General features: G+C 39.0%; 1 protein-coding gene and 1 long non-coding RNA gene across 6 annotated transcripts in view; one reads left to right on the top strand and one right to left on the bottom strand.

Annotated features, from left to right (window-relative positions):
• RASGRP1 (RAS guanyl releasing protein 1) overlaps nucleotides 1–2052 on the bottom strand; it is a 38779-nt gene extending 36727 nt beyond the window's left edge. For all 3 annotated transcript variants that reach the window (XR_008209455.1, XM_052695476.1, XM_052695479.1), the window contains exon 1: nucleotides 1940–2052. Coding sequence is in view for 2 of the 3 variants with exons in the window: in XM_052695476.1 (XP_052551436.1) it covers nucleotides 1940–1971 (32 nt within the window). In the remaining variant the exon portion in view is untranslated. The remainder of the gene's footprint in view (nucleotides 1–1939) is intronic.
• LOC128086656 (uncharacterized) lies at nucleotides 1337–16665 on the top strand. Of its 3 annotated transcripts, none has more exons than XR_008209465.1 (5): nucleotides 1337–1661; nucleotides 1964–2196; nucleotides 2972–3264; nucleotides 5240–5304; nucleotides 16215–16665. It is a non-coding gene; the product is annotated as an uncharacterized LOC128086656 (long non-coding RNA). The 3 variants fall into 3 exon arrangements; XR_008209464.1 differs by having other exon boundaries at nucleotides 1337–1749; nucleotides 16328–16665; XR_008209463.1 differs by having other exon boundaries at nucleotides 1337–1749.
• The last annotated feature ends 6379 nt before the right edge of the window (nucleotides 16666–23044 follow it).

Genomic DNA, 23044 nt, shown 5'->3' with positions numbered 1-23044 from the left:
TCCTTGTAGCTAGGTTAGTGAAAGGCACAGCCCTCCCACTTATAAGTGTACTTAAGAGTCTGCATGGTAAATGACATTTTTTTCCTGCTAAACACAGATAGTAGAGCACAGTTACAGCACTCTGCAAATGATCTGTCAGATTGCTGCAAATCTTATTTCTTTGCGTGTTACGTTTCCAATACTATATAAACTACAAAACAGGAGCATTGTTACACAGTAATCTGCCACCACATGTTTGTGTGATCATAAAAATAAAGGAGAAAAAAAAATAGCTTAATCTAACATTATTGGAAACACATTGTAACAAGACAGACCAGCTGCATTAATAGTGATTTTCCAAATGAAATTAAGTACCCAAATTATTAGTGCAACTTCACAGTGGAGCGTTTCACAATTTAAAAAGAAAAAAAGAAAAAAAAAGCTGGTGAGTTTTTATCCATTCTATATTATTAATTCCCACTAAATTGTTTTAAAAGTGCATGCATGAGTGAATTAATAGTTTTATAAGTAAACACATCTTTAAAAGAGATAAAAATGAAGAATGAACCTTGGCTTAGGCCAGTACTTTGCTCCTATTGCAATGTCTTAAGAGCTTAAGAATGTACATTTACAGATAATATTGTGTTCATTGTTTGCATGCAAGCTCATCATTCTGTATGAAATATTAAAGAAGCACAGTGTTCTGATACATGTTCACGTGCAAATAACAGGAACTGATTCAAAATCTGACTTGAGAGCATGACACTTGTCGTTTGCAAAATGGCAACAGCCACTGTTGTTTCAGTGAAACTTTGGGTTCTTTTCAGAATCAATGTGCAGTCCACCATATTCTTAAGTAAGTTACTGCAGCTTCTTCATGTTGCTATCTTAAGCCTTCATATGACTTTCCTCAGACAGAACACTGCTGAAAACTTTATTAATAAACAGACAGCCCCAAGAAAAAAAGGCATAGAAATGTATCCAGTGTGCATAAGACAGACAGGCAGAGGTGGTGAGGATATCCTGTACTCCTGGATCAGTTTGGAAATAGAGATGCCTAATGAAGACAGATCAGACCCACCTAATCTCAGTGAGTTTCAGGCCTTAGCTTAAAATTTCTGACTCACTTTTCATGCTGGAAAAGTCATAGAACTGTAGATGAGGTAATTTGACGGCCCACACGGCCAGCAGAGCCCAGACCTGACTGCAGAGGTAGGGGCCATCACTTAACTTTCCTGAAGCGAATCTGACACTGGCTATGCAAAAAATATTCTGTTCCCTTCCCCTTTTCTCTAGATTTCCCCGTCACTGTGCGATCTGACTTCCTGTTCTCATATAAAAAAAGAGCGAGGCCTGCTTAGCTTTCAGGGTTCTCTTTTTGCAAGCTTAACCCTCACCCCTCCACACTTTATTCCAGCGGTTCTTTGGTGCAGGGCACGCTCAGAGTTGCAGCAGCAGCAGATATGTTAGGTCTTGACAACAGTGTCAATACCGAGCAGTGAGCAGAAGGAAAATCATCCACGTCCTCCTCCAATAAGTTTACAACAATAACACCGTGGCCGACTTGGCAACGCTCCGCGGGTGACACATCCGAAACCGATCGCCACGTTAATTAGCGCGGATCCCCGCACAGCGGCTTTTCGGCGCGGAGAAGGCACTCGAAAAGCACGCCGGGCTCCCCGGTACGCCGCTGGGACCGGGACGGAGCCGCCCGCAGCGCTGACAGCGGGACGGCCCGCAGCCTCCAATCCCGTCGGCGGCACTGCTCAGGTAGCGGGGCCGCCTCTCCGGCTGCGCCGCACGCTCCGGTCGCGCCTTCACGTTTTCTCTCCGCACACGCGCCGCCCGCGCCCGCTCGGATGGGCGATCCGCTGTCCCGTCCCGCCGCTTCGCCCTCTCTCCCAGCCCCACGGAGCCCCGCGCCCCTCTCGCCGCCTCGGCCCCTGCGCTGCCAACTCACTGAGTTTCTCTCTTCTTGCCCAAGGTTCCCATGCCGGTGCAAGTTTCGGCTCCGCGCGGCCGCAGGGAGCCGGACTGCTCGGGGCGGAGAGGACAGCAGGAAGGCCCCGCGCATCGCCCCCGTCCCGCTTCAGGAGGAGCCTTAGAGCGGCTCGAGCGGAGCAGCCGCCGCCCGTGACAAGCGCAGCGGAGATCTTATCGGCAGGAGGAAGTGCCGAGCTATCGCCCTGCTTTTCTCCGAACCGTCGGCTTTACCAGGTACCCCGAGGCGCTCCGCTGCTCGCGTGCGGCGCGGGCTCTCACCCGGGGCAGCCCAGGGGGCCGGACCTGCGGGTCACGCGTGCCTCGCCGCTCCCCACCCGCGTGGGGCTGCTGCCGGCGCGCTGCGGGCGGTGAGGGCCCGCACGCGCCCCGCTCCTGCGCGCGCTGATTGGCTGCTCGGCGGCGGCGGCGGCGGCGGCGGAGGGCTGGGAAAGGGCTCTGGCGGCAAGGAGTCGAGTGGAAGAGCCGGGGGGCAGTTGCGAGGGAGGCGGCTGTGGTCCGGTCCCGGCCCGGTTCTGCCGGCGGTACGGCACGGGCGGCTGGCACAGAGGTGTGCGCTGCCGCAGGGCGGGCGCCGAGCTGAGATTCTTACATCGACAGTTACCGGTTTAAAGCACTTGCGCTCAGCTGCCACCTCTTACCGTCCTTCCAGCCTAACTGCTAGATTTCTTAAGCGCTTGCACTATTAATTGTCCCATTTCAGCCGTTTGTTCTTCTCACTTCAGAGAAGAAATGACCCGACAATAAAACTGAAAGTCAAACTCAAAGGTGCTGTACTGAGAAACACGGGTACCTGAGCAGGAAAGTCAAAGGGCACCCAGGCTTTGTTGTTCTGAGAGCTCTGTTTGCATGTGGAAGTTACTTCAGCATCAAAATGCTATCATACCTCATGCTGAGACGAGGGTGGTTCTCATAAACTGTTTCTTTAACTGGTAAGATTCAGATATTCTGAGTAATTCCTTGCCAGCAATCAGGACACATTTCTCTCCAGGTGTCCAAAATGACCAAATTCACCAAGGCCACAGCTTGCTGCCATTTCCTGAGGTTCATGGTGACTCTGGCTGTCACCACAGCTGTGGAAACCTGACTACAGACCTGCAAGTGGAAGGAAAACCCGGCATGCCTCTGGAAATCACCCCTGTGATTCACCGGGTGTCATTCCTCTGAGTAAGCATTGAGCTCATGTCCAGCTTGAAGATCACTGTGCTTTATGAAATACAAATACGTAATGTACATCCAAGACCACGAGTCATGTCTGCAATGTTCTCTGCAGCATCTATGTTGGTAAGCCAATATCCCTGCCTGCTTCTACTTTAGACAGGTATATCCCAGCTTTCTTTGCTTTTCTTTAATTGTAGTTCCCTTGAGTTCATGCACATGCATACACTCATAAACAAATGAGTACTCTCCAGCTTTTTTATCAGGAGTTAATCCATAATGAATCTTACACAGCCTTATACAAAAATACATTTGCAACTTACCTGTACAACATCCTGATGTGCTGATCCATGAATGTAATATTCTCCAGGCAACATGCCCTCCTGTTGTGAAGTAGGTTAATACCTTGTCTGTGTCCAAACCAGGCTTGCTCTACTGAAGAGCAAGATAATTTTCTTTTTCTTCTCAGATCTGAAGTAGGCAACTACTTTACATTTAACTTGTGATGACATGCATGCATTCTTCCAGTAGCTTTCGCCTAAGTCTATTTTACTTATATCTCTGTGAAATCCCAGGTCAATAACAAAGGTACTCAAGTGTCCTGCTGGAATGGCGAGTGAGAAAGTTCCCTGGTGGTAACAGAGGGCCCTACAGGATGGTGGGGTCAACAGATGTTGTTAGGAAGGCAAGCCAGATAATCCAGTGTGGGAAGCAGCTCCAGAGAAGGAGAAAAGATTGCTAATACAACTGGAATGAAGGACAGCATATAGAAAGTATGAAGACCCTCTGCTGGATCAACTTACATTATGAAAACAAGTAGTAATCAAAATAATTGGGTTTAGTAAGCTCTCTTCAGTTAGAGCTGCTAGCAATTCTATGTGGAAAAAAAATAATAATTAAAAGGTGATAAACCAAAAGTGGGGCTATCATGTGTGATCAGCTTTTACAAATAGCCTCCCTACTGACAACATCATGTAAATGTGCTTCCCTATTATAACTGAAGTTTGTAGCTGTTAAAATGCCTCTTCTTAGCATGAAATTTTACCTGTGTTGCAGCTAGTAGAGCACTTCTAGTGTCTCGTTCCAAGCCTGGTTCAGGATATTAATCAGGGTTATCTAGAATTTTGATTGTTTTCACTACCTTACCAAAAGTTTCTATTCTTAGAAAGCTTCAATGTTAGTGAAGAATTTAATCTGATAACCCTACTGAGGTTATCAGACAATGGCAATTCCCTCTGCTGTTTTCCTCCTCCTGCAGCTTTGCCACAGGGGCCAGAGATGAAGTGTTGCCCTTTCTAAAGAAAGGTGATTGATAGCAGAGTTAGTATTTGTGACTTTACACTTGTGTCATGATAGGATTATCTTCCTTCAGCAGTGCATGTTCTGGGACAACTCTCTGGACAACTATAGCTTTTTAAACAAAAGGGTGTGGCAGTAAAATTCATCCTTATGACTGCAGAATGAGACTCAAAAATATGAAACTGAAGCATTCAGAGAGTACATAGCAAATTAAGAGGGGTGTGAACTGATTGTTTTTAAAACGTGTTTTTTAAGTCATATTGAGAAGACTGCACTGATCTTGAGTGCTTTGCGTCGTCAATAATGTGACTGTGAGACTCCAGCTTTTTTGTTAGAACAGAAAATATGGAGAGCACCCAGTAGCATCTGGCTCCTTAAGTTTAGAACCACAGGTTTCAATACATTATATGTTAAACAACTTTAAAAGTTAGTAGCTATGCTACTAATAAGTATAGCTATCCAATCTATCTCTATACTGAGGTTTCTGAGGCTGTAAAGGCTGCTTCTGTCAAACACTTCAATGGCCAGTTGTCAATATTGAACCCACTGAGGAATTCACTTACAGAAAGTCAGTGCAAATCAACTGATTCTTCTTGCATCTTGGGAGACCTTGAGCATATATAGGTCAACTTACTTTTAGAATTAAGGCTGTAAGACAAACTAAATACAACTGTTTCTCTTTTATCTGTATGCCTTTAAACACAGTGAGTGCGGAGGGATGTATCACTGAAAAAATGTGGAAATTTATATAAAGCAGTGTTATACAATCATCCAATGCTTAATGGTGTCTATTTTGTTACAGGTATTTGCCAGTCATGAATTCCCCACCACCCTCAGTGAACAATTAGGCTGATGATTACAGCTGCTGTGAGTCATTTTGTCAGTTTGAATGCTAAAGGTCTGTGGGATGGACTGAATGATTCCAGTCCTACTAATGATCCATGTGGGTGTGAACATGCCACATGATGGAACGTCTGTGGTTTTGAGTCTTGGAAATTACAGAGAAGGCATAGTTTGTAGGTAAAAACAATATCTTCTATTAGACCAACTGGCAGTCAGAAAAAGCATGATTTGAAGAGGGTTTCTGCAGAGAACCACAGAAGCGAAAAAAAGAATAGGTTTGGAAGGGACCTCAGGTAGTATTTAGTCCAGCCTCCTGCTCAAAGCATGGCCAGCTGTGGGACCAGATCAGGCTGCTGAGTGCTTTATCCAGGTTACTCTTGAAAGCCTCGAAGACCCTTGGAGAGCTGTGTAATCCAAAATTAGGAGATGGATTTGTCTCAGTGCATGTATGGATGTTGATACTGCCTGAGCCTATAAAGCAAGATGCAATTCCCTTCACTAGCACTCCTGCTTCATTCAGATCCCAGTATGGATATGTATGTAATAGGGGGGGGCACATAAGGAGGCACACTGGTGAAAAATATTTTCAGCAGCTTTTATTCCAGAGGTTAGATGGCTTGAAATCATTAAAGAAGAAGGACTGTAGAAGTAAAGATTTGGTCTGGTGGATGAGATAGGTCTCAATTATCATTATTTATTTGTGCAGATAATTTTCAAGCTAGTGATGGACAAGTCTTGAACTTTCAACTGCAACTTACTAGAAGATAACTGAAGGGTTGAAACTGTTAGATATTTCTGGTTTTCATCTAGAAGACTTCAAAAGAATAGAGTAAAATGACTTGTTTAAGTAAGACCAGCTTGATAATATAGCAAAACATCAGGTCTAGTAAGCTAGGAAGTGCTATTAACTGGTAGAATTCTTCTGAATAGGACCACACTTAGTTTTGTATGGCTTTGAGGCTCTGTCCTGAAAGTAACATCTTGGCCTTTCTATTGAGTAAACACTTCAATGTTTTCCTATTTAAAAGAATGCAATCAGCAAGCATTGATTGTCTGCCTACAAGTACAACTAAACTACCTTGCATCAATGTCCGGCCATTTCAGCAGTAGCCAACATTTTTGAGATATTATGATACAGTAACATTCAGTGAAACGTAATGATTTGACTAACTGAAATCTGTGTTCTGTATTGCTGAAACCAGAAATACACTTAATTCTGCCATACAAAGCCTGTTTGTACTGTGAGTCCAGGAGCAGTGTTTTCCTAACGTCTATTCCCTTACAGAAGTCCATAACAAAATTGTTTTCCTTTACAGTCTTTCAGAATTAATGTATTTTATTAGTTTTGATTTAGGCCACCAGGACGCTTAGATATAAATAAATTTATGAGTTGATTTTGATAAGAATTGCACAAAAACAAATCTCCTTCTCCATACCTCATATGCCCCTCACAAAACCCTAATCATGCTGCAGTGCCTTTTTTTTTTCCTTAAAATGTGTGTGAAATATGGATAAATGAGGTGAAAAACATCCGACACCTTTGAACAAACTACTGTCCAGAAGTGGTGAGACTCAAAGCACAGAAAGGAAAAGTATAACAATACTACTAAGAATGCCTCTTTTAGTTCACCATCTGCTTAAAAGAACAAAACAGCTGCTTGAACAGGATGTAGATAACATCATTCCCTATGTCCCTTTGTAAACATTTTCCAAGGAGACAGTGATTAGCTACTTCCTTTACAGGATATCTCTTGGTCAGCACCAAGAAGAGAGACACACTTTATTAGAAATATAGAAGTGAATTGTTTTAACCTTTTTAAAGTACTTTCACAGATAAATTGTTGTGGCTCAGACAGTACCTTTGAAAGCGTGACAGGATGAAAGTTGGGCTCAGTGAAATGTGGGTTCTTTGGTGTTTTGGTGGTGTGGTTTAATGTAATACTGTTTTTCAAATACCAACCCAAATTGCAGTGATCCTTTGAATAGGAAAGAAATGTAGATACATTATTTCCATCAGACTGAGCTGATTCAAAAGTTTCAAATGCAATGCACAAAATCTGATTTTGCTTTTGTGGAGCTGAAGGCCAGTATTAATGATTTTGCCCGCAGTATTTGCCGTGGTAGGGATTGTGTGAAGAAGGAAGAGTGACAGATAAGGAGAAAGAAGTAATCACAGAGGTTTCACAGGATGTGGATGTTTTAGGAATGGTGTTTCTCTGCCCTTTGCTGCCTTTCTGATCTTATAAGCAGGGCAGAAAATATTTCCAAGGGGATTTTGCCCTGAAGTACAAGTTAGTGCTAATTTGAACTGAACACTGATTGAGTGATGAATGTAGGTGGACATAAAGCAGTGCGTCAGTAAATTCCAGATTCCTCCAGACCACCTTTCCTTTTGTATTGCCTTTGGGGAAATGCTCTTTTCCCTTCCAACCTGGTTTGCTTACTCTTGCCTCTTCTCTTGGTGTGCTCAATATGAAACAAGTGAGGAAGAGTGGAAGCAAGAGAGCAGGAGAGAAAAAGCATCTTCTCGCAAACACACCCCAGCGCACTGTGGAGCTCTTGGTGCTGGGGATCAGCGGAACAGGGTTGTGAATAAAGGCAGAGTGGCTACAGTTAATACCAGTGGTTGCCAAGGGCTTTCTGTCATCTGTTGTTATTGATACAAGAATTAATGGAAAGTTGGCCATTATAAAGGAAAGGAAAGGAAAGGAAAGGAAAGGAAAGGAAAGGAAAGGAAAGGAAAGGAAAGGAAAGGAAAGGAAAGGAAAGGAAAGGAAAGGAAAGGAAAGGAAAGGAAAGGAAAGGGAAGGGAAGGGAAGGGAAGGGAAGGGAAGGGAAGGGAAGGGAAGGGAAGGGAAGGGAAGGGAAGGGAAGGGAAGGGAAGGGAAGGGAAGGGAAGGGAAGGGAAGGGAAGGGAAGGGAAGGGAAGGGAAGGGAAGGGAAGGGAAGGGAAGGGAAGGGAAGGGAAGGGAAGGGAAGGGAAGGGAAGGGAAGGGAAGGGAAGGGAAGGGAAGGAAGAGGGGAAGAGGGGAAGAGGGGAAGAGGGAAAGAGGGAAAGAGGGAAAGAGGGAAAGAGGGAAAGAAAGAGGGAATTGCTTAGCCATAGGCTGAACTTTGTGAGTTTTGCGTGTATGCATATGTGATCTAGGACAATCATGTTCTCATGAAGGGATCATAAGATCTGCTCCTCAATTTGCTGGAATTAAAAGACGCTTTATAATAAATTACATTGGGAACAGAATCAGGCAGATGAATACAGTACTGTACATTTTGAGTGAACAAAATTGTAACAGTCAATTTTGGCTACATTTAAAATGAATACAGGTCAATTGTCAGATACCTGGATCTAAAATCCTGCAAGTTTTTTCTCAGCTGCTAAAACCTTTTCCTCCACCTCCTGGTTTTATGTCTCCTTACCTTTCTAGGTTTAAAGCACCGTGAATTACTTTCTGTTACAAAGAACTGCTCAGAATAACAATATTGCTGAATGACAATATTATCAAATAATAGTATTGTCAAACATTACTGTCGCTTTCTGGATTAGAAACATTGTCAGTTGCTGGCTTCAGTTTTAATCAGAGAGAATAGCTGTAGCAATACTGAAAATAAGGTAAATGCAAATATATACCCAAATAAATATTCACTAGTGTATCAGTCTTATGATTCAAAAATATTTTGGCACTAGTTCAGCAAACACATTTAAACCCGCTCTTCTTACAGGCAGGGAGAGGCATAGTCATATGCTGAAAATTGAACTGGTTTAAAGAAAATCCTTATTTGCTTTGAACAACTCAAGGAGCAACATTAAGGGGTTCCTACAGAACCCCAGAGCAAGCATGTTTTTAGGTTAAGGATCTTCTACTTTCATTATAGCTGTATTTGTAAACATTCAACTTAGAAAACAATGCATAGATGTCTATGTATGCTCAGCACCTTCAGTGCTAAGATTTCTGGCAGTCAGGCTACAAGAAGGCTAGGAAAAGTCTCCAAAACTTCTAGTAGCTCCAACTGGAATTTGTGTGTTTGGTTTTTAAATTGTCAGTTTACAGCTTTTATTTTGTCCTTCCAATGATTTATTAAAATAAAATAATAATTAATTGTATCTTTCTTTGATACTTCAGAGTGCTTCTAAAATCCAAAGGTATGAATCTGAACAGTGAGGTCTTACAACAACCTGGAAATAACCCGTTAGTGAAAAGTAAAGATTCTGGCAGTGTCTGAACATGGTTGCCTGGGTGTGTTTTCTGTTTTCCTATCTACCTGTTCTATTTTATCTTCTTGGGAATTTTGAAGGGGCGGTTGTCAATGTTTGTTCAGGGTGACTAACAGGTTTTAAAAAGGGATTTGTGCTATTTCCTTGTCAAATGCAAGCATGTTTCAAGATTTGAGCTTAAGCTTAGTAGTATCAATCTTAAAAAAGTCAGAAAACAAAGAAGAAGAGGGAAAAACATTGTCAATAAATTGCATGACTAATAAGTCAGAGTAACTGAACTAGTGTATTCTAATGCAGATTGCCTTACGTCACATTTAAGAGCATGCCAAACATTATTATTCTCAGCGCTAATTGCATCAGTTACAGGATATTATTTAAAAGTGTGGACAAAATTTTAATACTGTTTCCACAGTGCAGGGAAATGACAATATTGAAAGAAAAATGTGCATAAATGAAAGTCAGATTCTACCAATATTCAAATCATGGTTTTACAAGGTGTAAACTAGCTGTATACAGGCAGCAAGCCCATTTAAGATCTTTTATCTCTGTTGTTGTGGCAATGGAAAAACAGTTCATCCACTACTGAGGATTCATTTTGACCCTCCAAAGAGAAGCACTCGTATGCCACGGTGGCTTAACATTATACTGGAAGTCAAGCACATGTAGATGTGCTAAACCATTTCATTTTCATGCAGATTTTCTAAACTGTGCTGCGCTGATAATTGTGGTAATGATGCTGAAATTAACAGATGCAATTTGATTATATTTTATATGCTTAAATAAGAAGTTGCTCCATAGGTGCTGCGTAAATCACAGAACATGTTTGAGTATAATGCATGAAACTGAGAAAGATAGGGTTTTTTTTATTATTATTATTTTTTCATGTTTTACTCTGCGTGCCTGCATTTACATATATGTAGTTCAAGTTAACATGCAGCCACATTTTCAAGCATTGCATGCATGTATCCCTCAACACTGCTTATACCATCTACCTGATCCTCCTGTTCCCTGCAATTTAATTTCAGTGTTTTTGAAACCATCAGGGATATGAGGAAATTCAGGAAGTTATCCAGCTATCCAGCAAACTTATCTCAGCCATATGGCTTATATATTTCAGTTTTCTCCCTATTTATGTACAGAATACATGATGGTGCTTTCTGTTTGTTTTTAAAAATGTTTTGGTTTTAATTTCATTTTATCCGTTTTGAAAATAATGTCTTAAATTTTTTTTTTTTTAAATTTCTTTTTATTTCATGTTTATTTTTGACTCTCACAAAAAAAATATATATTTAGCAAGACAACTATTCAAAAAGAAATTTTTAACAAGAAAATTACTTTGATGTGACTATATTCTGAAAAACAACAAAATCTCCCACTGTAAAAAACCCTTGTGCTATCTTTTGACTAATTAAATACCATGCTTAAGTTTAATCCATTTGATGTTTAGATACTTCAGATATTGCATAAGGGGATGTTTTTATTTGATGCTTTTTAATTTTTTTAAAATGATTATCAGCTGTTTTTTTATTACACTTGTTAAATGAGATGATAATTCCTCAAAGTTTTAATGTTAATTGTACTAATGGACATCTCAGTCCACAGATAATTTTGTATTCCAAACTCTTTAGATTCAATTTAAATTCTTAATATCCTGGCACAGCTGCTTCCTCACCCTGGTGGCATCTCTATTCTGTGACAGAATTCCAAGCACTCAGCAATGCTGTTCCATCTCAACCTCATCAAAGTTTATCAGCTGTTTGGTTCTCTGGGTTTGCTGCTGAAAATCTTGATCCAAGGAGTACATAGTACTAAGTACTAAATACTAAATAAAACAGAAGTGGAATTCAGTTTCTTCTTCTCCCAAGAAAGTGTTTTGATAGTTGGCCATGTTCATGTTTGTAGTCGCTGTGGCTTAGAGGTTCTTTAATTATGGAAGAGGGGAGAGAGAGAGCATTCTTCCCTTTTAAATATCCTATAGCATGCCATTTAAGACATTTTTCCACTGAGATGTGGGAGTTAAGGTTTGAATTTCCATAAACAGTGGAAGGAATTGAACTGAGGCATCTCACATCCTAGGAGAGCGCTGTAACATCTAAGCCATTTAAATACCTTATGCATTGCAAATGGTATTGCCTTCCTTGCCCTTTGAAAGGTAAGTCTCAAGAACCTATCCAGAACCTAAAGGAAAAGAATTGCTTTCTTTCAACAACGACTACTGATGTACTTCATGTGTTGTAAGTCAAGATAGAATCTCTCACTAGGAATTATTTACCTACATTAAACTGCTCCCAGCTCAGAATGCAGCCTGTTGTAAATCTGAGTGATTTAAAATTAGTTATATATATAAATAATTATACATATATATATATATTTATAAACTGTGACCAAGCACCTTAACTTGCATGCTATTGCTTATAATATCTAGTTAATGCTATTTTTTTGTGGATCTGAGCTGTGAGACACTCAAGGTCACAATAAAAAAGCTGTGGAAGAGCAAAATATAGAATTTAGATGTCAAAAGTCTTAACCAAAAATCAACCTCCCTCTATCACATTTCATCAGAATCCAATAGATAAGTCATAAGCATGCTATTGACCTACGCTCCCACCTTTCCTTGATTACTGCACTTCCTTGCATTGCAGTTGTATTATTATTGTTTGAAAGTATCACCCTCTTTAAATGCATAATTGCAGTGATTGTGCAATCGTTATCTCTATTAATTACTATAGCAACTGGAATAAAAACATTCTTCAGCTTTTCCCATATAAAAAGGTCTTCACTTTCCTTCAGTTTTATGCATATGCCGAGTGAATGTGTATGACACAATGAAAATTGCGTGCTTTGAAGGCTGCTCAAGTTAGTGAGGGTGGAAAGCTAAATTTCCCTGAAATACTTGTTTTTAAAAAAAGGGAAGAAAACCTTCTGATCTGCTCAGTAGGACTCAAATTAAGTAAGTGTACTATTTCTCCAGCTTCCTTCACATGCTCTTGGCAAAGCATTTCACCAGCTAGGAAGTGGAGCAAACCAAGTAGGCAGCAAAATAAGTCCCAGTATGATCCAGATGCTCAAGCTGTATATTCTAACATTAGAGCTTGAGTCTTTCTCCTCCCTAGGCTTTAATGAGGCCTTGCTTACACTGATATTTTCGCAATTACAACTCCCAAACTTTGTCTAAATATAACAACTGACATCATTAGCATAAATAATCAAAATCATGAACAAAGCTTCATCTTTCTTCTTCCTTTCTTTAAATGTAGCATCTGGAAAGGACAAGTAGTTCTTGTTTGTCTTTTTAATTAACAGAATTCCTGTTAATTAAAAGAAACGTGAAAACAGAGAAAAACGTGAAAACTTAACTGAAGGGATCTATGTTGTTCTGTTAACATCAAAACAAAAGTAGCATGATTTCTACCACAAAGTTTCGAGAATCTGATGATATTTTCACCCTAGCTACAGTCTGACATACACAACTGTTTCAGTATTTTCACAGGGCATGTAGGAATTACATTATCTTTGAGATGTGTCAAACCTTGTTACAATTTGCCAACAGGTTGAAAAGATACTACTTGAACTCTTGTGCATGTACGCATACACAAACACTGTGATTGCACAAGTTTCATTTCCTTAGGAAACCAGGCTGAAAACAGAAGGCAAAAAATAGGGAACTCAAACCTGTATTCCAGTACAATATACCACATACATTCTAGTTAGTGAATAGATTGAGTTCTTCATTTCTCCTGTACAGGCAAAAAGCAGTACAATCCACTGCCTGTTGGATTTAAATGCAGTTAATGTGGATTCCATTTTTTGCCATTAATTGTGTAATTCTAGTTAAATTCTCTCCCATTTCTCCTTTTGCCTGCTTAAACAAAGTTTGGTCAGGCAGGAGCAAGTGCTTTCTCCATGTCTTCAGAGTGCTTAGCATGTTACTGCCCACAAAAGAATCTGCAGATGACTAGAAATACATAGGCTGCATTTCTCTAATTAATAATCATACAAATAGCCAGAACAGAAACAATATCTGAAGTTTTCAGTAACAAAAAGTACATCAAGTACATCAAAGAAGAGAGGTGTAGGCAGGTAACTTTTTGAAATCAGCATACAGATCAAAGGAAATTTATTATTGATTTTGCTGACAATTCTAAACTTGGATTTTTTTTTTTTTCCCCTGGATCATTTAAAGCAGATAAATAAATAATTAAGCTAAAGGAAGCAAATAAATAAATAAATATGGAAAATGAATCCAGAGTAGTTTTTTCTACTCTGAAGAATAGAATTGGGTAGAATAGGATAGGATTCTTATGCAGACATTTATTTGGCTTCTTAGAAAAGCACAGAAATCATGAGTTAGTAATGGTCCTGCTTATCATTTCTCCAGTTTCTGAATTGAGAATCAATGCTACATCAAGAAACTCTGGCTAGTTTTGATGTTACTGATGATGCAAGGTGCTGATAACTGTAGCAGAGGTCTTGAAGTAAGCTAAAAAGAGTTACAAATGCCTGGCCTGCTCTGCACCTTACTGTAAACAGCCTGAGGGATGGGTTCTGTGATAAGAGAGTAAGCCTACACCACGCCCTAGATTCAGTTACATGAGAGAGGGTGACACATTTTCATCCACACCGATCTCTTTGATGCTGTTTACCTTTACTTTCCTTTCGGTTCAAACTAAAATACTGCATTTGTGCCTCAGGTTTAGCAGCTCTAAAATAAGGGTCCTAAATTGTTTAAAAATCATCCTTAAGTCTGAGACAGGTTCATTTTCTATTAAAATTATGCTCCAAATTAATGCAACAACGGTACCCCAAATTGTGCAAATTTAAAGAAACAGTCAACGAAACCTGATCTTAGTTCATACTGGAGGTCTACCATTCTCAGTTTGTAATAAATCAGTAACAAGATTTATACTGGGAAAGCCACTTCTTTCCTCCAATACTTTTAGATCTCCTTATGAGAAGGCAAAGTCACTAGATGCCCTCCTTTGCTTCACTCTTTGTTACTAAGACTGTCCCTTGAGAATCCCAGGCCCTGGATATAAGATTTTGGGATAAGGAATACTTCCCCTTGGTCAAATAGGATTTGATCAGAGATAATTGAGGCAAATTCAGTGCATATAGATCCCCAGAGCTCATTGGGAAGCACCTATGAGTGCTGAGAGAGCTGGCAGAAATGATTGCCAAGCAGTTCTCTATCATCTTTGAAAGGTTGTGGGAATGGGAGAGATGCCTGAGAACTGGAGTAGAGTAACTCCAGTCTTCAAAAAGAGCAAGAAGGAGAAACAGGGAAACCACAAGCCAGTCAGCCTCACCTCTGTCCCTTGGAAGACAATGGAGCAGCTTATTCTGGATATAATCTTCAAGCAAGTCAATGAATAGAAGTTTATCAGGAATGGGAAACATGGTTTCACCAAGGAAAAACTGTGCTTTGCCAGTCTGGTAACCTTCCATGATGTCACAACTGGCTGGGTACATGAGGGGACAGCAGTGGATTTTGGCTATCTTGACTTCAGCAATGCTTTTGACACTGTCTCCCATAACAACCTTTTGGGTAAACTTACGAGGTGTGGAATTGGTGAGTGGACAATGAGGTGAACTGAGAACTTTGACTAAGCTCAGAGATTTATGATCAGCAGCACAGTCTAGTTGGTGGCCTGTACTATATTCCCCAGGCACTGATATTTAGTCTAGTATCATTCAACATCCTCAGGAAGTGAGCAGTGGAAGTTCCATCTGAACATGAGAAAAACTTTTTTACAGAGGATGACAGAGTACTGCAACAAGCTGCCCAGAGAGGTGGTGGAGTCTCCTTCTGTGGAGATAATCAAAATCCACCTGGATACTTTCCTGTGTAATTTGCTGTAGGGAACCTGCTTTAGCAGGGGGGTTGAACTAAATGATCTCCGGAGGTCCCTTCCAAACCCTACAGTTGTAGATCTGTAATTCTGTGGTTCTTCTTGTGTATAATGTGTTTACAAAGGCCTGTTTTGCTTTCATACAAATTCTAGGAATTTCCAATACTCAGAAACATCTGATTAATTTTTCTAGTTAGTAATGAACCAGAATTTGTTTTTGATCCACAAAAGGAATCTTATCAGGTCCCTTATGTGGAAAGAACTTTGGGATACAATTCTGATCCCACTTATTTGTTTGTTGTTGTTTTTTAAGTGCGTCGTGATGAACTATGAAGCAGCACACTGTGCAGACTGTGTGCAGAAACTACAGAATTTTTTTTACTGGAATGGTTAATGTGTCTTTATATTAAAAATCTGAACTGAGGAACTGAGAAACTGATATCAAGAAAGGTTTTTAAATATATTGCATGGATATTTTCCGTAACTTAAATATGTCATTTGTACCTACAGAGTTTTATGTGGAATAGGGAACATTTTTTAAGGTTCTGGGCAGGATAAAGTAGATATGTTTTCAGAATAAAGCCTCACATCAGGGAAAAATGAGCTTGTTGCACAAAAAAACTTCGGTTGATAAATATGAGAAATAACAAAATAGAAAATATCGCTTACTCTGACTTAAAAGACACCAAGTTTTACCTTTCTTATTAGAACATTTAAGAACAAAATTAATTTACCTAGTTCTGCACATTTATAAAACCTAGCTTGTAATGCTGATTCTGCAGTTCATTAAACATTCATTATTAAACTTACTGCATCTGTTAAAATGGCTTGTGCACATGTAATTAGAATTTCAATAGCATCCTGGTTTTTAGGGTTGTATTGGAACTGTTGAGTTATGGTCTGAACAACTGATTGACCACCTGAAGCAAGGACTGAGTCACCTATGGGAACACAGGTGAAGGCTATTCACATTTTTGACCTGCAGGGATGGAGCCTGGCTGCACCTCTCCTAGACTCCATTTAAGTGCTGACTGCCATGGGAGAAGGATCACTTTCTGGAGATCCCTCCTTTTGGAGATTTCTGTTGTGAGCTGAGGATATGGGTGAGTGTTTTGGTTTTGATTGTTGTGAAAAGCTGTCCTAACCACACCGCTTTTCTAATTGTACATTTGTTAATTGTATGAGGGTGTGTGATCACCCTGGTGTATGAACTATTTGCTAGAAATAGTCTTTAAGTGCTTAAGGAATAAATCTGCAAGTTGTTTGTTTTTGTTTTTTTTTTTAATTTAATAAATGCTTTTGCTATTAGGTACTTATGCAAAAAAAAAAAAAAAAAACAAAAAAACAAAAAAAAAAAACCAAGCTATTTAAGCCTTCAAATATATTTTGAGTTATGTTCTATACAGTCCTTAATTGATAAATTTGACTTTATTTTTTTTCACTTTCGCCATATGTGTGTCATACAAAAAATTTTTCTTGTGTGATTTTCCATGACTCTTTTCCCTTGCTGGCACACTCTGTTAGCCTTGTTGCTTGTCTATAACTGGTTTTTATCTTTATTTCTAGCTTCTGTTAGCTTTTCTGGGGGATCAGTGCAAAAGCAGTACTCTTTATGTGCACATGGATTTTGATATATACTTCATATCTTCACCTTAGAACTATACAGTCTTTTTTTTTATGTATATATATTTATATATATGTATGTATTTGTCTCTGCATTAACTACTTTCTTTCTTCTGAAAGTCGAAAGCAAGTGGTGCAGTCAGATCTAAACTGTGTTTTTACTCTGCTGTTTAATTTTATATTGTCTCCTGGAAAAAAAAAAAGAGTTTAAGGAAGACTAAAACTGCAAAATAATCCCTAAGTTCATATAAGTCCTCACGACAGTCTCTAGGTAAGCATGCATTATTAGACAGTCTTTACCTAAATAAGAGCATGTTATTTCTGAAAGACTCTTGCCAAAAAAACCATGCATTCTGCACCTGGTAATCAATGTTCTTAATCAGTAAGGGAACTGTAATGTGAGGGAGGAAGCTAGCTGGGAGAAAGATTACAAGTAGCACTGAAAGAGCTTTGTTACTAGAGATATCTGGTGGAACTCTTCAGGAGGTATGTCTTCAAACAAACTCTGTTCAGTAACGTCATTAAAAAGATTAGTCTGGAGATAAAAATACATGATGATCAAATTTGCCAATAGCAAAACACACGTCTATTCTTAATAGAGAAGAAGACTGCAAGATCCAGGAAGAACTGGATGACTGTAAGGACTGGAATAAGGGATATATAAGGGGAAAATTGAATAGTGTATAGTGCAAATACCATCCAGCGCTAATTCAGAGAGTTTCTGTTGTTAGCATGCTGACTGTAAATAGCTGTGGAGGAGACAGCTGCAGTGGGTGGTTGATCACAATGCTTATAAGTCCCAGGTACAGCCCCAGAGGAGACAGGTGTACTAGATGAGGTTGATTATCATAGTGCTGGAAATGAGTTGTAGTTTTTGATTTGCAGGAGACTTCTTCTCTATGATATTTCTTTGAATCTGAAAATATTAGCACAAGAACAGGTATCATCTGCCCCTGTGCAAATTCAGACTGAACACTAGAAGTTTTCTGGTAGAGTGGCCTATGAATTCTGGAGATGGTGAGATTATGACTTCTCATATTCTGGACAAGCAATCCAATAAGCTTAAATCAAACTTTGAGCTTTTGGGGAAAAGATTATGTGGTTAATTGGAATTACAGAGAAATAGATCTAGTGATATACACCATAATTTAAGTCTGAATATTTTATGGTTCTATGAAGAGTAAGCCTTTTTGGTATCGTGTTTTTCTATGCATTATATGCAGCTTACTGTAGTCTATATTGAGTACAGAACAATTAGCTTCCTTTTTACAACTTCTGTTTCTGTTACTTAATTTATTTTAGCAAAGATTGAATGAAAGATTGTTTATGTTGTATATATGCAGTACCAAAGTATTGAGAGTAAAACAGTTAAACTAGGTTCTGCTGGGTAACTACAAGCTATTCTTCACAATATTTAAAATGTTGTATTTGAATAATACTTGCCAACTCAGCTGAGAGAAATCAGCTTTGTTGCAATTCAGGTCACAGGTGCCTTTTTGTGTGTGCTCTGAGTGACACTTAGATTGAGGAACTGTAAGGAAGAAGCAATTTAAACTAAAATTCTCCACTATGTTGTCCAGCGTTCTGCTGTAGCAGACCCTGTTTGTTTTCACCTGAGGTGTTCCTTGTGAGTAGAGGTGTTTATCCAGCAGTATTTTGGCTCAAGCTGACTGTTAAAACATTGAAAGAAACTGAAATGATGCTGATATACAAATTATGTAAAATACGTGACTATACAACATGGTTGAATTAATACCATTCTTTAAGCACTCTGCCTGGCACTGTTTTTATCCCAAGTCTGGGTTTAGATAACAACTTCCACAGACTCCAACTTCAATACACAGGGTTTCAGTGCTAATATCAAGCTAAGGCATCTTTGTCATGTCTATGCCTGGCCTTTGGTTACTCCAGCACTGCAGCTCACATCTGCCTGGTATGTCTACAGCTGGTTGGGGGACCGTGCTGTGTGCTAAGTCAGTCAACAGATCTGATCTTTTTGTGCATGCTTTCTTTCTAACGCAAGTCAGCTCGATCATCTAGTTCACGTAATGACTCACAAACTGTTGCTCTGGTTTCACCTAGAAGAGGCACATGCCACCTGTGCAGGAACAAACAACCTGAAAAGCACCTTGAGATGCTGTGTCACAGAACAGTGGTACATCTGCTTTGGACATGAGATGTGTGAACTTTGCTTGGAAATAAGTGTTCAACTGTGAATAGGTGTTTGGTGAATAGGCTGTAGTCATAATGAAATTATCAATGTAAGCAAATCCACACTCTCGTCTTGGTGAATTTGACAAGAGAAGATGGCTTCAATATCTAGTGGTACTGTTAATAGTTTGATACTATTGTTTCATCTTCTCCATCTAGAGAAGATAATAATTTATTGCATTTTCTCCTAATTTTACTACCAGGAATGGTTTCATTAAGTTAGCTGAAATATGCAGAAATCTGGTAGCAAGTAGTGGCTTGGAAAAATTCTGCTCTAATAGTTGATGCTTGCTAGTTTTATGAAGGAAAGAGTTGAAAATTATAAGGATATACAAATAAAGTTCGTAATATTGTTTTTGAACTGTTGTCTTACTCTGTTCTTTTATGCTCTGCTTTTGACAGCCTGTATGAGCACTTAAAAAATAAGTGTTATGATACATAATAAAAGTGAGTTTCTGGGAAACCTATGCCTGTCAGGTAGTGATTTTATGAAACACAAGAAAAAAAAAAAGCATTAATCTTATCACCAACTACCAGTTTCATCTTTATTTCAAAGCTTCTACTTAATCAGAATTCCTGAACAGTCAGACCCGAACTTTTCTCACACTAAGGTGTTTCAGATTGCACAGGTGCATTTGAGAAGTGTTTTCCCTCAGATGTTTGTTGAAGCCTTGGATTAAATCTAGAATTTGTATGTTAATGAATTTTGTGTTGAGATATATTATCATGCTTACCTGCCACATGGTTTCACAAAGGGGGGGTCATTCTGCCTTTCTTACTGTTCCTTTCAAAGAAATTTTTAAAAATCTGGTGATTTTAGCAGATGAGCTAATTATAATGCAATATTATCTTCCTTTTTGCATACAGTTCTCATAGATATCACATAAGCTGTAACTACCACAAAGCTTTACTCAGTCTTGAGCAGTGAGTGATCAGTCAAAGTTTTGCCCTTCAAGTTATTTTAATCATGGAATTGGGAAATGATGAGGATAAAACAGTGCTTCAAATTTGTCTATTCATATATTCCTCTTCAGCTTCCTTGATAACTCAGCTATGGTTTCATACTGAGTATGAGAAACTCACATGTGACAGTGATTTCAAATGAGTTAGCTAACCTAACTCAACTCAACTGTAAATACTATAAGCTATCAACATTGCAGCAGCTAAGAGTCTTTATCTCAGTTGTGAGTTTATGATTTAGAAAGCACTTATTTCTGGTTTGAAGATGAAATAAAAATTGAAAGTGTAGATGTTGAATCATAAAATCTACAAGTACTTTTAAAAATATTGGAGCATCTTAAGTCCAATTCTCAGTCTAGGATTTGTGTATAGGAATGCCAGCTGTGCTTGAAGTAGTCAGGGATGAAAGCTTTTAATGGAATGAAAAATCTTTTTCTCTCATTCTAGCTAAAACTGCAGTTTCCTGTGAAGTGAAAGTTACATTTCTTTAGCAGATAGATGACATACAAACAGAAAGGTAGAGTCTAACATCTAATGAATAAGACTAGAAATTTTGTGAAGAAATTCTACAAAGGAAAAATCTAGTGAAGTCATTGAACAAACCATCAGACAGAGAGAAAGTAGTAGAGGTCCATGCTGCATACATCACTACGGAATATGAAAACACATTTCTTACTGAAACAGTTCCCAGTTCCCTACATAGCCTGGGTATCTGTTGGCTTTAAAAGGTGAAGAAAGAAAAAGAATAAAAAGTTCTGTAAAGAAATATCAAAGGCCACTGGAGAAAGATCTTTTAAAAACAGGGACAGTAGCACATGGAAAAATGGTCAGGGGCTACCAAAAATGAAAGAGTAATAACCAGCTGTTTATTACATTGAACCATCAGACTATATATCTTAAAAGCAATAGCAATTCAAAATTTATGAGGCCTATCTGTGAGGCGTTTTTACTCAAGTTAAAAGCTGCAATTATAACGTTTACCAAAGGTTTGTACTGTTTTAAAGGTTAGTTCTCTGAATTCAGTTAGTGTTTTCAATTAAAAAAAAAAAATCAAGAAAAGAAAAAAAGAAAATCAATTCAGGAAAAAAAATAATGAAATGATATATTTACTATATTGGCATACTAAAATGCCCAAGAGTAGTTACATGAATTAGGTGAATTACTAAAGCTAAAAAACTGAAGCTCGTTAGAAGCTCTTACCCTTTATACTTGATACAATGCATGTAGGGTCAAGAAACACCAGAAAAAACTTTCCAAGCTCGCAGGCAAACTCACAGAACAGTCTGTGGGGCAGAACTGAAGTTGCACTGTATTGTCAAAGAATGATCAATCTTTAACTTTAAAAAAAAAAAAAAAAAAAAAAAAAAAGGCAGGTGAGCTTTCTTCTTGGTGAAGAGTTTGTAGAACAGGAGCTCTTGTACTGGAAATTTCTTGGATGTGACTGGAAATGAGTGTATTTCTTAGAGAAGTCTTGCCTACTCTGGAACCACTGGATGACATTGTGCATGTGTAACATTAAAAAGTATAAGAATGTATTGAGATTTTTTGAAGTTTGTCATCTGCTCTTCCAGGCCTCAGACTGTAAAATTATTTGGAAGAACTCGCTTCCAGCTTAGACACTTGTATAGCAGTTATACCTCCTGAGCACACTAGAGAACATGATTTCTTTATTGCTACCTCTTGAAGGAAGTGTTTATGCCTTTGTATATAATTAGCTCCACTGCGAAGAAGCTCTGAGAAAGAAAAGGCTTGGTTATCTTGTTAGACTTGTGGTTCAGCAGGGTGGAGAGTAGTGAAGTAGAACAGAATGTTTTGCACTTAGTCATAAGCAGTACTAGAGGCAACTAAAATCATTAGTATCTACTGGCTGAGTGTGGGATTCTATTACAGTAGAAAAGGAGAGATTCAAAGCCTGATAGCAGCTTTGGAGAAATACTACTGGGTGGAAATTCCATCTCAACCTGAACCCTGTTCCTAGGGTCTCATTTTCCCATTAGGCAACATGAACAGAAAAAATAATGTTCTGTGCAGAGGAACAATGCCTATACATCAAAATTCATAGCAATGTGATAACACCAGGCCTCATAGTGATTTGAAGACCTTGGAGCACTTTGCCAGTCTTGGCTGGACTGTCCTACCTACATGCATCGTAAGTCCAGATTCGATGCATTCTGTCTTCTATCTATTCAGACTGTTGAGAGATGGACTGTGTGGGCAATATTTTCCTAGTAAAGATGGTTGCCATAATAGCAGCTGTGAAACAATGGGTCACCTCCACTGGTATGGATTTCTGAGTGTGGCATGCAGGCTCTTGTTCATTGCTGGAATAAAGGCATACCTAATGGTGGTAACTACATTGAAAAGTAGTGTTTTGTAGTGGGAGTTTTCCATATCAAATAGTGGCATTGTGCTCATTGTATGTGTTGTAGTTTCCAAGGAAATAAACAGGAGGCATTACTGTTGGAAAAATCTATGTAAAACTATGTCCCATCTCAAAAATACATAAAACTACATCTCCTCACTACCATAGGTATACATGTAGTGATGGTGATACAAAAAATACTTGCAAAAATATGTTGGTTTTTTAAAATTCTGTAAGGCTAAACCAATTTAATAAAGAATAATTGGAGCTGTACTGGAAATGGCTAACTTCTTGTAAATCAGCATACAGACCATCAAAATGTTTTAAGTGCTCTGACTTCTTGTGCTCGGGGTAGGGGATTTTCCTCTTTGTAGCTGTGCAGTATAGGTTTTATTTAGCAGAATTATATTCTCATTCTCAGTTTTAAGCCTCTAGTTTGGAAGACAAAATTGATGCTCTACAACCAATGACTGAGGAAGGCACTTCTAAGGGGTTATTCAGACTATCCGTGCCAGAAGTTAAATTGATGCTCAATTTTAGGTGGCC

This window comes from Tympanuchus pallidicinctus, unplaced genomic scaffold (assembly GCF_026119805.1).
Source record: "Tympanuchus pallidicinctus isolate F22 unplaced genomic scaffold, pur_lepc_1.0 scaffold3, whole genome shotgun sequence".
In the NCBI taxonomy this organism is placed as follows: Eukaryota; Metazoa; Chordata; class Aves; order Galliformes; family Phasianidae; genus Tympanuchus; species Tympanuchus pallidicinctus.
The sequence above is the reverse complement of the archived record's forward strand: the minus strand, read 5'-3'. Positions and strand labels throughout refer to the sequence as shown.